General features: G+C 32.6%; 1 protein-coding gene across 1 annotated transcript in view; it reads right to left on the reverse strand.

Annotated features, from left to right (window-relative positions):
- Nucleotides 1-4,777: 4,777 nt before the first annotated feature.
- The window catches only part of LOC150090854 (uncharacterized), a 145,326-nt gene continuing 135,942 nt past the window's right edge, over nucleotides 4,778-14,161 (reverse strand). The window contains exons 7-9 of the mRNA XM_090375037.1: nucleotides 13,654-13,935; nucleotides 11,693-11,857; nucleotides 4,778-5,647 (exon numbers count right to left, since the gene is read on the reverse strand). Of these exons, the coding sequence (XP_090231163.1) occupies nucleotides 4,778-5,647; nucleotides 11,693-11,857; nucleotides 13,654-13,935 (1,317 nt within the window). The remainder of the gene's footprint in view (nucleotides 5,648-11,692; nucleotides 11,858-13,653; nucleotides 13,936-14,161) is intronic.

A 14,161-nucleotide genomic window follows, 5' to 3' on the forward strand; every position in this document is an offset into this window, starting at 1 on the left:
AAAAAGTCTGTTTTACACTGCAAAACGGTAGATTTATCACTTTTGTAAGCATATCAATTTATAAATTGATAAATTTATTCAATTTATAAGCATATAAATTAAAAGCAAACGACGAAACCTTCCATAACAAGCGCATAACACATATTGAACAAGGATTAGCGAGAAACATTCACCCTCGCGATTTTGTCACCCCTCTCCCCTCACCCACTGAGCGCTGTTTTGACCGGGAAAGATAATTTTAGCCACACCCATGTTTTTTTTATGGCGGAAAATATTCACGGCGCTTTAAAATTCACATTTTTTAGGTTTCATTTTATATTAAATCGGCGATCGCAAAACCGCGAATACAGATACCGCGAATAGCGGGGGTTTACTGTGTGTATGTATATATATATATATATATATATATATATATAATATTACGGATAATATAAAGAACCATTAGAATAAGCAATTAATAACGCAAATGATAGATTATTGCAAGAAGATATTAGCATGTTATAATATAAAACACTATATCCATACGTCTAAATAATAAATTTAATCAAAAATATTTGACGAATAATTTAAAAGATATTTGCGTTTATAATATGTTTCAAATTGCCAAACTTCGTAAATATAATCGCAATAGGAAATATAGTAAATTCAACACATATAATAGCAACCGAGAACATCTAGGAGACTTCATAGATTTATTCAAAATGTGGGACACGGATCCTATAAATATTAGTAAAATACACAACACACTTTTCAGTATTAAACTTAGTGTACTCAAAGCACTAAATAGAAAAACCAATGATTACGTCTTTGTATCTTCTCATCTTATGCACATCATATCAGACATTGTCAAATTCAGATGTCATATTTTGAATGTTAGCAATCAGCCGGAAAATTCTGTCCTCATCTTATACTTTCAAAATAAATTAATGGATGATTTAGATATACATAAAACTATTAATTTACGTAACGACTTGCTGCCTATTAATAACTTACATATTAATATCACATTTAGATATTCTAGACCATTTGGTCTTAAAGCATGTAACTATAAAACAATAGCTACAAACCTTCACAATATTAACATCGGACAGGATACATGTGTTTGCCACAAACCTTCATTTCATAGATACGTGGATCCTAACCATAATCACATTATAACCGGCAATTTAGATATAATCCCATATCCTGAACTTAGAGATATTTTATCACTGGGTTTTAAATTTCGACCTAATTTACCTATTAATAAATCTAATTTTAAAAAATTGTTATATCTAGATTTACTTAAATATTGCATAAGATCAGCATACAACCATAACATACCGGTTGAAGCATACCACATGTGGCTATTTACAATGCTTAATATCATATCTAGCAAATATAATCAATTGAAATTCATACAAGATAATCTATATAATACCAAATTAATAAATAGGCAGCTCAAAGGTATACATGAACATTTTGTGATTACTCCCGTTGACAAAGCTGCTTGTAATTATGCAATCATATGTAAATCATATTATATAGAAATCATTAAAAATGAACTACAGTCTAGCCATACATATAAACAGATAGCATCTTCCCATAATGTAATAATCAAAAAATTAATTGCATTGCATAAAAAATTAAAGTTAAAGTATAATAACCTAAAATTTCCATTTATATATGGCATACCCAAATTTCACAAAACACCAATTGCTTTTAGATTCATAACATCATGTAGAGATAGTTATGCTAAATTTCCCGGAAAAACGTTAGAAAAGTTACTTAAAATTATATTAAATAACTTACATAAAACTATTATAATAAATAATAACTTACCTATTATAAATGCTCTAAAAAATAACAATATTCATCAAATACAAATATTTGACTTTAACAGTCTATTTACGAGCATTAATCTTGATAACTTAGAAGTCGTCCTCCAGAAACTATATTTAGAAAATAAAAATGCTATAAAGGTTGATTTAACCTATTGGGATTCTCTAATAAAATTATGCATCTTTAATAATTATATATATGATGGAACATCGTTATACCTACAAGTGACTGGCACCCCTATGGGAAGTCCAGCATCAAGCATAATCGCAAACCTTTATCTACATTATACAGAAAGAGAATTCCAAGATAACCTACTTATATATAGATACGTAGATGATATATGTGTTTTTAATTGTCCACATTTTGTCCAGGATTACAGTAAATTATATCCAGTAGAACTTGTATTGGAAAAAACTAATAGTTCTGATACTATAGCAAATTATCTGGATCTTCATATAGAAATATTGCATAATAATATAGACGTAAACGTATATAATAAAAGAGATGCATTCAATTTTAACGTAGTAAGCTTTACAAATTGGAAATCTAATATATCAAAATCAGTGCATGCTAATATAATTTTATCACAATGTCTAAGAATTGCTTATATCTGCAATAGTAATAAAAATTGTTCAGCGGGCTTAACAGTGTTGTACGGCAGGTTGATCAATAATAATTTCCCTATCGCTTACCTGAAATATCATTTCAGGAAAGCGATAAACATTATTAATTTCAAAAATTTGTTTTCTGAACCTATTGTTTTAATATAATTTTCAATATAATCGCTATATTTAGTGCCATGTATATATGTAAATAGGATACACTTTGCATTCTTGGTGTCTTACGGCGTAGAAAACTTGTACCCACCGGCTTGCAAATTACAGTGTATCATTTTTTTTTTTTTTTTAATATATAGTTAAATTTATTTAAATTTACTTAAGTTCACGCTGAGATAACATGCAAATTCAGCTCAGGGTCCTACTATAGGAACGGGTTTGCGATCCCGGGCATACCCGAGCCACAACTTATATCTTGTAATGTCTTTAAACTGTCCTAGACTCTTTATTTTTATTTCTCCGAAATTATTAGGGCAATCCGAGGACGTAGGAGAAACTATTTCTTATCTATACCACTATTTTTCACCTTTGTGGAGTTCAGGTTCTATTATTCCTACTCCTTTAGTTTTTCTTCTTACTATCTGCATGTTTCTCTATGCGTTAATTTAATTTAATTATTTATTTTTACCGTATCCATCACATAGGGGGCACCACATTATTTTGAAGACTATTACATTATGTCCTAGATACGGTCAAATGTAGTATGTATTATATATTTAATCTTATTTTAATCATTAAATTACGTTCTCTGTCGGGTCAACAATGATTAATATATGCTTACATTTATATTTTACTTATTTCTTGCCTTTGATTCTAATATTTCTAAATTTTATTATCTTCTTTCGATTTATTTATATTCGATTTATTTTCGGCCTATACTGGTTTATATTTGGTTTAGATTTAAATTACTTAGCACATATTGATCATCACAGAAACAGAGAACCTTGTCGTTTTTGCCTTCATTCTGGGTGGTTGGCCCCAGTTGACGTCATCTAGATTGTCGGTAAAAAGCGATAATAATTATTTTTTATTTTTTTTTGCATTGTCTTAGGTCCCTGATGGTATTATTGTTGGATTTATTTGCTTATTCTAATGGTTCTTTATATTATCCGTAATATTATAGACATTATGGGTGCATTGCATGATTGCTTGCAACTGCATTGACTCATAAATATTATTTACATATTAGTTACAGTTACTGTCGTTTTAACTTTCTTTACTTTTTTATCAATAATTATATATATATATATATATATATATAAAAATTAAATAATTTAACTTGATCTCCATAATTAAATTACATATAATTAGATTGAAAAATCATTTTCAACTTATTCTTTTAAATCCTGGGAATGTGGGGCCTTACCATGGTACTCATTACATCGATAGAAATAACAGATGGCTAAAAGTAATAATTTTGAACAACAGTGCCTAATTCCTTGCTTTCTGCTTAAGCATGATATTGGTGATTCACAAAGTCACATACCACGTAGATTTAAATTATATTAATTCCTAGAATAAGAATTAGCTTTTTTGTTAGTAATTTTATAATTTAAAATTTTGTTATTGCTTTGTTACTGACTAATCAAGAAGAGTGATTGAGTTAAGAAATGCATTTTATCTTGACTTTAAGTGGAAAAGTACCTTGTATTAGTTAATGGTTTCATGTTGCATGGGTTTTTGTAATTTTACTCTTTTTTTTTTTTTTGGAAAAGGTTTATACCATATCTGTTCTCTTCTTAATGCAATTCATATGTACTTTATTCAAAGTTAATATATTTCTTTTGAGTCCTTCACATGCCATTATGTAATTCTCTTTATGTTTAATATTTTTCTATTTCAAAAAAAAAAAATTCTTAGACTATGGAGTTTTTATGATTTTAGTTAGTTTCGTTATAACCAGTGTCATTTAATATTATTTTAACATGACAAGTTAATGCAAATATACATTATATGTACAGTATTTTTGAAAAACAGTACATCTCTTTTCTAAAAGATATTGTATATGGTTTGTGTTACAAAATTCTGACAATTTCAACATGGTTATTTATATATTTTTAAATTTGTAAAAGTGTAATGTTTTCAAATACCATGGAAATTTTTCTCAGCTTTCTCAATGCTAGAATTATGTTTTTATATTTAATAAATAAATACCATATCATTTGCTGTTACTTTTGGTTTGTTAGGTTTATCGGAATTTGCCAACATAAATTCAATATTTACATTGTTAACTATAGTCTAACAGCATGAAAACTTATTCATTGATGACTTAAAACTAATTAATATCACAAAATAGTATGAATTCACTGTACATGATTAGAAGATTTGAGTCCTAAAAGTTATCACAGTTTTGTTATTAAATCCTTAAGACTTTTAACATTTGCTTGAATTAAGAATTGCAACTGATATTCATCATATACACTTAAGATGGATGTACCACATGACTGGTAAAGGTTTGACACTAATGATTTCAGATTTTGAGCTCTCTGCAAGTCTAACCATCTTTGAAACACTCCATCTATTATATTTAAATGCTCACTAGTGTAAACCACATCCACAGGACCCCAAAGCATATATTCAAATAGGCATTTTGCATGTGATAGTGAAGAAGCTTTTTCCATTGATAAACTATGTCCTATTGCAACAAACATTTGCATTATAACTTCAGAGGAGGGCTCTTCACTAGTAGGTATGCTCAGATCATTAATGTTTTCCTTTTGAAGAAGATACAGCATCATCTGAAGAGCAGTTTGACAAAGAGATGTTCTATGGGAATTCAGTTCTGACTTATATAATTCACTTGAGCCTAAATACATTTTGTCACTTGGGAGAAGCACTAGAGCTGGTGGTTGATGTAAATCAGTCTTAGCTAATAACATTCTGTTTAGATCATATACTATTTCCTCAGTTCCATCAGCTTGCAGCATCTTTAGTGTGCATATTAATTGTAACAGAATGAAACACACATCCTTTAAAAACATATTGGGGATCTTTGCTTGTTCTCCCAATTCTTCCTTATTCATAGGAAATTGCTTGAGGGTAATAATAGTAGACCTCTGCAGTACAAATACCCATACCTTTGTAACATCTGTATGGTTGGAGAGATGTCCACTAAAATAATGCCTTGGCAGATAATCGCAGAAGAAATACAGCAAAGGATATTTAGAGGAGCTTCTGTTGCCCTGTGCAATATGTAACTTTTGGGTAGTTACCTGAAATTAGATACTGTAATTATATAATGCACAATAAAGAAGACAAAAAGTGATTTATTTATAGTAAAATTATCCATACTTACGCTGACTAAAAGTATTTAGTTTATTAAAACATTTTATTCTCTCAGATAATGAAACAGCAAAAAAAACAAAAAATAATTTATTTCACACAATCATGTTTTTTATGCAAAATTTAATGAAAAAATTATTTTAATTTTATTCATTTATTGAACTTGAGTATTTTGAATTATGAGCATTCAAAAAAAAAAAAAAAAAAAAAAATGAAATGAAAACAACATGCAGCATTTATGTAGGAAGATGCCTATCTGCAGTGCTTTGCTATCTGAAAGCAACTGTAATGTTTTTCAAAGTTTTAACTTGCATATCTTCCAACTTTTAGGTGGGAAAAAATACATGACTTAACAGAGATGAAGGTCAAGTTGGAACATTCTAGAACTGCATTCTGGCCCCTGTCCAAACACCATTTGTACATTTTTTCCTTTCAAATTAATGATAACTAATTAATGAATGTCACGTTGTATTGGGTAAATTATATGTATAACATGAAATTCATTACATTTCAAGACAATTTTCTAGAATATTCTGTATAATTTCCAACCCCTCAATAAGCTTTGAAGAGTTTTTCCAAGGTGTCAGAGTTCCATATAAACTTATATGGAATAATAACAACAAACAATAATTCATTTAATCCTTTATTAGGCAAGTGGGTGCTCTATATAAGCTTTCTTCACAACAGGCAGTGCTTAGATTCCCAAGAAAACCTGATTATGTACTCAAAAAGGCCTCTTGTATCCACAAAACGTCATGTTCACTATGGTGGATATATATGAATTATATGTATTTAATTCATTTTTAACTGTTGCAACCAAATCAGACTATTTGCAGTACTTTAATTGCAAAATGATCACTAGTGATTAGCTCCTGTTGATCAGAGATAAGGTGGGAAGGGTGGTTAATCTAGGTGTATGCTACTCCAAAAATATTACGATAAATTTAACAGATGGGCTGAAAAATGGATTGAGATTTGGCATTAATGAACACATGGTTTTTCATTTGTGTAGCAATAATCACAGAATAACATGCATACCATTTGGGTGGTTCACCAAACTATGGTAGTGGAGGATTAAAAAGGTCTAGCGGTAGTACAGTTTGATATGAAGTTCTCTGAGCAGTGCAGATAGGCTGCTAGTACAGCTCATGGGATTCTCTCAGTCATATACCAGAACTCTGCCAGCAGGAACATGGAGGTGATTATCCTATTGTATAAAGCAGTGGTTAGGCCACATCATCAATACTGCATCAGGCTTGGAGGCCATATTTTAAGGATGTGGAACTGTTGGAATGGGTTCAAAGAAGAACAACAAGATTAGTAGGGCATAAGGGTGCACTTACTAGGAAAGACTTAAATTATGTAAATGGCAGCTTCTGGGAAAAATGAATCTTCGAGTGAGTAAGTAAACTAACTGCTGCTGGAATCTTTACTCTTTTTCAGGTGACACACATTAAGAGGACATAAATTTAAATTGGAAAAGGATGATTGTAGGACAGATGTGTAGAAATTTGCTTTCAGCCAGAGAGCAACTGATTGTTGGAATATATTTCTACCCAGTGTTGTGGAAGTGGGTGCTATGAATAAATTTAAAGGATTGTACATATTATTAGAAGGGATGGATATGTGAAGTGGGTATTAATATTATTATAATTTTTTTTTAATGGCTGATTCTGTATATGCTTGGTTCCTTGCATAATTCTGCCAATATTTATATTTTACCACACAGCTCCATGTTGCATAAAATAATGTAGGGAAAAAACTAATCAACATTAAGTTCTGTTTTAGCTACCATATTCTTCAGAACTTGCCCCAGCTAATTATAATTAGATCTCTCAGAATGAGATCAGAAAGAGAGAGAGATTACTATGGGTATAATTATCATACAGTATGTTTTGTAATTCCGGTGTAGTCTAAGCTCAGTAATCTTCTTTTTTTTTTTTTTGTGGGGGATTGACTGAGCTGTTTATTCTTTCCTACTTTTACTTGTTTTCAAGTAAAATGTTTTTCATTTTATGTTGACTCAAAACACAACAGGTATTAACACCTGTAGTAATCGAGAAACAAGTTTAAGGTTTAGAAGACTATATTTCTTTGCATTTGTTTTTTACCTTTAGCCTTTTATAAATTTAATTTACATTTATTAATAAGTTATTTATGATTGTTGTGATCTTTAGTGCAAGCAGAAAATGAAGCTAGCAATTTGAACATGAGCCAGTTTTAATATATTATCTTGAACAATCTTAATAAATTTATTAGGAAACCCATCTTTTAGATAAAGGATGATAATTTAGGATGGAATGAGGAATAAATTTTCATCCCTACAGGAATAATTTTTCTGACATGATCTGATATACTTCAATCAAGGTAAAAGGGGTATAGAAATCATGGGAATAATCATTTTTCAATATTGTAATTAACAAATGACTCGAGGTTAGTATTACAAGAGTAATGCCAGCCTTGTGTATCAGCCATCTGATGGAGGTTTTATTGGAAGAGACAATCACTATCTGTGATTTTGAGGTACTTAGAGGACAAATGACAGCAACAAGTCTTTGCAGAATTGTCGAGGAAAAGATCATGATTATTAAGTGTGATTAGGATTATTTGGGATTCTAGTACAGGTGGCCCCACTTTATGATGCTTCATTTTATGCCATTTTGCATTAACGCCCTTTTAAAATAATAATGAAAAAAAAAAGAAAATTTGAAAACAAGTGTAAATGCAGCACAGGAAGTGGGTACCTAGGCAGCACTAGTGTTGACATCAGTTGCTTTCTCCTCGTCCACCAGTGTGCATGTGTTGTGAGCTGTGCCTTAAATTTTAACAATTTCCCGTGTTCATTAGTGCCTTATTATTTTAAATAAATTGTGCAACCACGTCTTCTAAACGTAGTGGTGACTCTGCCTTCATGTTAAAAAAAAAAAGCTGCAAATATCTAACGATTGAAGTGAAAATGGACATTATTCATTGTATGGAATCTGGTGAGTGGCATACGGAGGTGTTCAAGACCTTGAATTTAGCACCTTCTACGGTTACAACCATTATAAATAATGCTGAGAAGATCAAGCAGTCGCATACAGGAACTGTTAATGCAAGTGTTTCTAGAACAACTTATTCAAGGAGCGAGATGATGAACTTATTAGTACTGTGGATAGATGATATGAACCAAAATAATATTCCTGTAACAGAGGTAGTGGTTATGGACAAGGCTAGGAGCTGGTTCAAGGAAATGGGAGGGAATGAATCATTTTCAGCTAGCAAGGGCTGGTTTTCCCAGTTCAAAAACCAGACTAGAATTCACAATGTAAAAATTACCAGTGAGGTGGCTAGCGCTGACACTGCAGGTGCAGAGGAATATTCTCCCATATTCCAAAAGTTAATGGATGAAGGCTGCTACACCCCAGACTTGGTCCTTAATGTTGATGAAATGGGGCTGTACTAGAAGGTGACTGGTAGGAACATACATAGCCTGTGAAGAGAGGTTTGCCCCTGGTTTTAAGGCTGAAAAAGATCGGCTTATATTACTTCTGGGTGGCAATGCACGAGGCACTTAAGTTAAAGCCGATGGTGTACCATTCAGAGAATCCACATGTTATGAAGGGCACTGAGAAGACTTGACTTCCTGTTTTCTGGCACTCTAATAAGAAGGTGTGATTGACCCAGATGCTTTTTAGTGAATGGTACATATCATATTTTGTCCAGATGTGGCCCAATTTTGTGCAGCAAACAACTTGCCCAGAAACGTTTTAGTCCTCGACAATGCTCCAGGATATCCAGCCAACAAGATATCCCTAACAATGTTCTGAATGTGAAGGTAATTTATTTGCCACCCAACACCATCTCACTGTTGCAGCCAATGAATCAGGGCATTATTGCAACATTCAAAGGAATTGTTGAGGCAGTGTGGGCATCTAATTCAGTGATTGTGAGGGACTACTGGAGGTCCTACAACATCCTTAAGGCCATAAGTAACATTGCTGCAGCCTGGAAAGAAGTGTCGCAATCATGCATGAATGCCTTTTGGAAGAAATTGTGGCCTGATGTAGTGTCTTACTTTCTTGAGTTTGAGCCAGTTTCAGCAGTGGCTGAGGATGTTGGCCTTGAGAAGGTTGACGTTGATGATGTCAGTGAGTTTCTGCAAAGCCATGGTGAGCCACTTTCAAAGGAGGACTTAGAAGAGGAGCTGGCTGCACAACTGGCTAAACAGGAGGAAGAGCAGGAGATTGTGCCAATTAGACCCTCACCACAAAGACACTTCAATCAGCTTTGGCACAAATACAAACAGGCTGTGAAACTATGCAATGATGACCCAGACTGGGAACGCAGCTCTTCCATCCAAAGAGCTGTTACTAACATATTGAAGCCCTACTACAATATGTTAGAAGAGAGAAAGACTCACCAGATGTCATTGCTGCAGTTCTTTTCTAAGGCCAAAGAACCTGTAGAACTGGTTGGCCCTCCATCAGGCCCATCCCATTAACGCCACCTATTACGCCACTACTATCAAAGAACATCAATGGGAGGGGGAGACAGTGGCATTACTACATACTCCAAAGATGGCTCTACAGGAATGATGTACTAAGTTAAATTTTTATTTTATTACTTATATTTTATCTATAAATATTATCTCATAATTATAAAATAACCACAAATATTTAATATAAAAAACACTTAACTCTTATGGTTCAATTTTTGTATTGAAGGAACCTATCTCATTTAAATACATTATAACTCTTTCTTGATTTATGCCACCTCAGCTAACGACCCTGAGGAGGTGGAACGTAACCCTGGCATAAATCAGGGCCTATCTGTATATAAATGAACAAATTATGTAAGGTCACTAATAATAAAAGCTCCTACATCTCTACCAGCTGAGTCCTTATGTCTTAAACTGAAAGCAGTTGGAGTTGTGAACATTAAAACAACCAAGGAAAATTAATTCACTATTAGGAAAGTTAAATTGGAGAAAGTACAATGGGAGAATGACAGAAGCAAAAAATTAGATTTGGGTACAGAGATTTTTAGAAGAACAAAAAGGAGATTCCATGCAAGTTTCTCACAAGGAATACCCGACTTGTGCATATGAACAAATACCACCTTTGACCCTTACTTGAGTACACATGTATAAGTATGTCTTTGCATGGCCTCTGTGAGGTACTTACATATGAATTTATTTCAAGATCATTTCAAATAATCATCCATTTATCCACAAATTGTCTAGATGTTTTCAAATAAGTGTTGCTATATATTATCAGTGTTTCCAAGTAATCGTAGACAATTTATAATAGACAGCAATAAGAAAATGGCTTCAAAAATCAGAATAAAAAAATCCTATATGTTGGCTTCAATTGTCAGACCTAGGTACACAAAAGTTGAAATGAGCACCTGTATTTAAATAGCTGTTACATGCAGACGGGTACACATGGTGAAAACAATAGGGCTCAGTGAGGTGTTAAGGCCTTGAATGGGATGAGCAAGCAATGCTGATGGGTTTCTTCCTCTTGCTCAGGTTAAGAACCTGAGGGGGCATAGATTCAAATTGAGGAAAGACAGTTCTAGATAGACGTGCGGAAATTTGCCTTTAGTCATCGGGTAGTTGAATGGTGGAACAGACTTCCATCCTTTGTTGTGGAAGTTGATAGCGTAAATAAATTTAAGGCTGAGCAAGAGAGGCATTTGGAATGAATGGATGGGTGAAATGGGAGGGTTTTTAAATTTTTTGGCTGATGCTGCATAAGCTTGCTTTCTTGCATCGCATGCCTCTACTAATGCTACTGCTAATTATGCATATATGTTAATGTGACTAAAAAATCAAGTCACAACAGGGAACTTTTCTCAATGAATGACATTTCAGTAGTCAGTGGCAGGTTAAAATTAAATTTAATAATCTAATTACTATTTTGTATCAAGTGAAAGTAGTTTTGACATAGTAATTTGGAGTAAAAAAAAAAATTCTGAAAGTAATTACTCACCAAAAGTGTTACTGCAGTTTGTGAACCATGTTTAAATCTTGCATTATAAACAACTTTGTCATCAATTACTGTAATGGGTTGTTCAGAGTCAAGGATGAAATCTGTCCACTGTAAAGATCCACTGCCTTCATTTTTTTGTAGTTGATGATCCCTGCCGTTAACAGCCTAAAAACATATTTTAGTATATGAAAAACTATTGTCCTAAAAGAAGTAAAATAAATACAGTAAACTCTCGATTATCCAGAGCTGATGGGAAATACACTCGGTGAGCACTGAATTGTGACCATCCTATTTGTAATGAACTATGCTGCATAGATTGCAGTATAAAAAGCCAAACAGCTTTGTATACTGGTATTAGGTACGTGATCACACTTCATTGATCACCGAGTATAAGTTTGCCCGGATAATGGAAACTTTGGATGATTTTCAAAATGGAAGGAAAACTCATAAATTCGAAAAAAAAAAAAAAAATTATTTACATAAGTCCTTTATTTATAAAAGTGTGCTCTGTGAGAAAATTTTATAATTTAAAACAAATGTATCATTTTTTGAAAAAGGTTGACTTTTTTCCTCCTGATTTATATAACTATGAATTTTGAAGCATCTTGTTAGGGAGAGTGGGGTGCCTTTGTTCTATGTAGTTGGGCAGAGATTCATTGAAGTTGACATTTTAACATTGTTTCATGTGTATAGATGAGCTGAAATTCTTTCTAGTAGGCATAATTCAATAGAAAGAATAATAACCATTTCTTTTTGGTTTCAATATAATGGATGCAAAAAAAAAAAAAAACCCAAGAAATGTTAAAATTAACCCATAATAGTAAAGGGGTATTAGAAAATGTTAACATACAACACCTGTAACTGAGTCCATGTATTTCTTTTTATTATCCAGTTTTCATGGGCTAATCAACCTCCCCATCACATAATCAAGAATCTACTATAATATTTTAGCAACAAAGTCAATAAGTCATTATTTTTAAAAGTTTATGGGCATCTGTGCACAGTGCAGGAATTCTGTGGCCTTTAATCTTGCCAACAACATGAATAACATGCAGTTGGCAAGACTTTTTTTTAGGTGGGTGGTTGGACAACTGGAGCAGTGGAGGTATGTGTGTGTGCATGTGATGGAAGGGTGAGGAGGCAGTGGAAAGGAAGGAACCGATTCCAATCCACTCCCTCCAATTCCCACTCCATCCTTACATCATTGGAAGGCATGGTTGTACTACAATCATGTCTTTCAATGATCCCATAAAAACAGTTATGTTTATGAGCATCTATGCATCTAAAATGCAGAATTGGATATTGTCAATGATTTATGAAAAATTTCACAGTACTTAACATACTGCTTTATGTGTAGCCAGGTATATAATAGTTTGCATTTGAAGTGGCAGACATCTTTTTCAAACTGTTTTTATATATAGTTAGACAAACTATTACGCCTGGCTACAGATAAAAAAAAAAATACTGTGATGGGTTTTTGTTTTAGCTGTAACCCAACATTTAGTGTTGAGTCTTAAAGCCTAGATGACCTTATAGGTTGGACATATGGCAAAAGTTTAATTGACTAGTGGTTGAGAACCACTGCTCTAAATTGCTTCAAAGTTTGAGCAGTGTCAGTGTAACAGTTATTAAAAAGATGATCATTTTGTGTGGTGAAAAGAAACAGCTACTGAATTATCTTCCAGAAAAGTGTAAGATCACACTGCATGCACTATAGTCTGGTAACTTATATTCTAAATTCATTTTGACAAACAGGACACTAGAAATCACCAGCTATAAAATTTAGGGACTGAATTTCATATGCTGCATAAGAAGCTCATGCGATGTATTTTGCATATATTCATTTTCCCCAAAAATGAATATATGCAAAAATGAGATAATGATTAAAAAAAAATGAAAATACTGAATAACTTCATTTACTTAATCTAAATAATGCTAGCTCATAAAATGTCAGTACTCACATTAGTAACAAGGTCAATTAATGCTTCATAATTTGCTGATGCAAGAGCATTATAACTGTCATCCTGGTTAAACCATGGTTTCCTCTCTATATCACTGGAAGATATAAATGAGGCATTACTCCTATGGTTGTATTCCATCATATCATGTATAGATGCAGAATGTTGAATTTCGTCAGACATAGAAATATTTTTGGAATTAGAGTTATTTGTTTCAGTCAGATTATCACTGTTATGATCCATATCATTCTCTTCAACGTAGGTAGGCTTTACTGGAGATGTTTCCTGAAAATTTAAATGTGATATTTCATATTAGTACACTTCTTAAATTATCTGCATAATCATGAATTTGCCTGTGCAAATATGGTTATTAGCTGTACAATAGAGGTGTAATGTGATGGACAGGCTCTGATCCAGCACCCCAGCTAAATTCTATCTTACCATTTAAAATATATGTGAACCCACTATACACTAACTTGCTTCTATATGATTTGGTTTCAATCAAAAATGA

Source organism: Mastigoproctus giganteus, chromosome 1, assembly GCF_048544385.1.
Source record: "Mastigoproctus giganteus isolate SK-2022 chromosome 1, ASM4854438v1, whole genome shotgun sequence".
In the NCBI taxonomy this organism is placed as follows: domain Eukaryota; kingdom Metazoa; phylum Arthropoda; class Arachnida; order Uropygi; family Thelyphonidae; genus Mastigoproctus; species Mastigoproctus giganteus.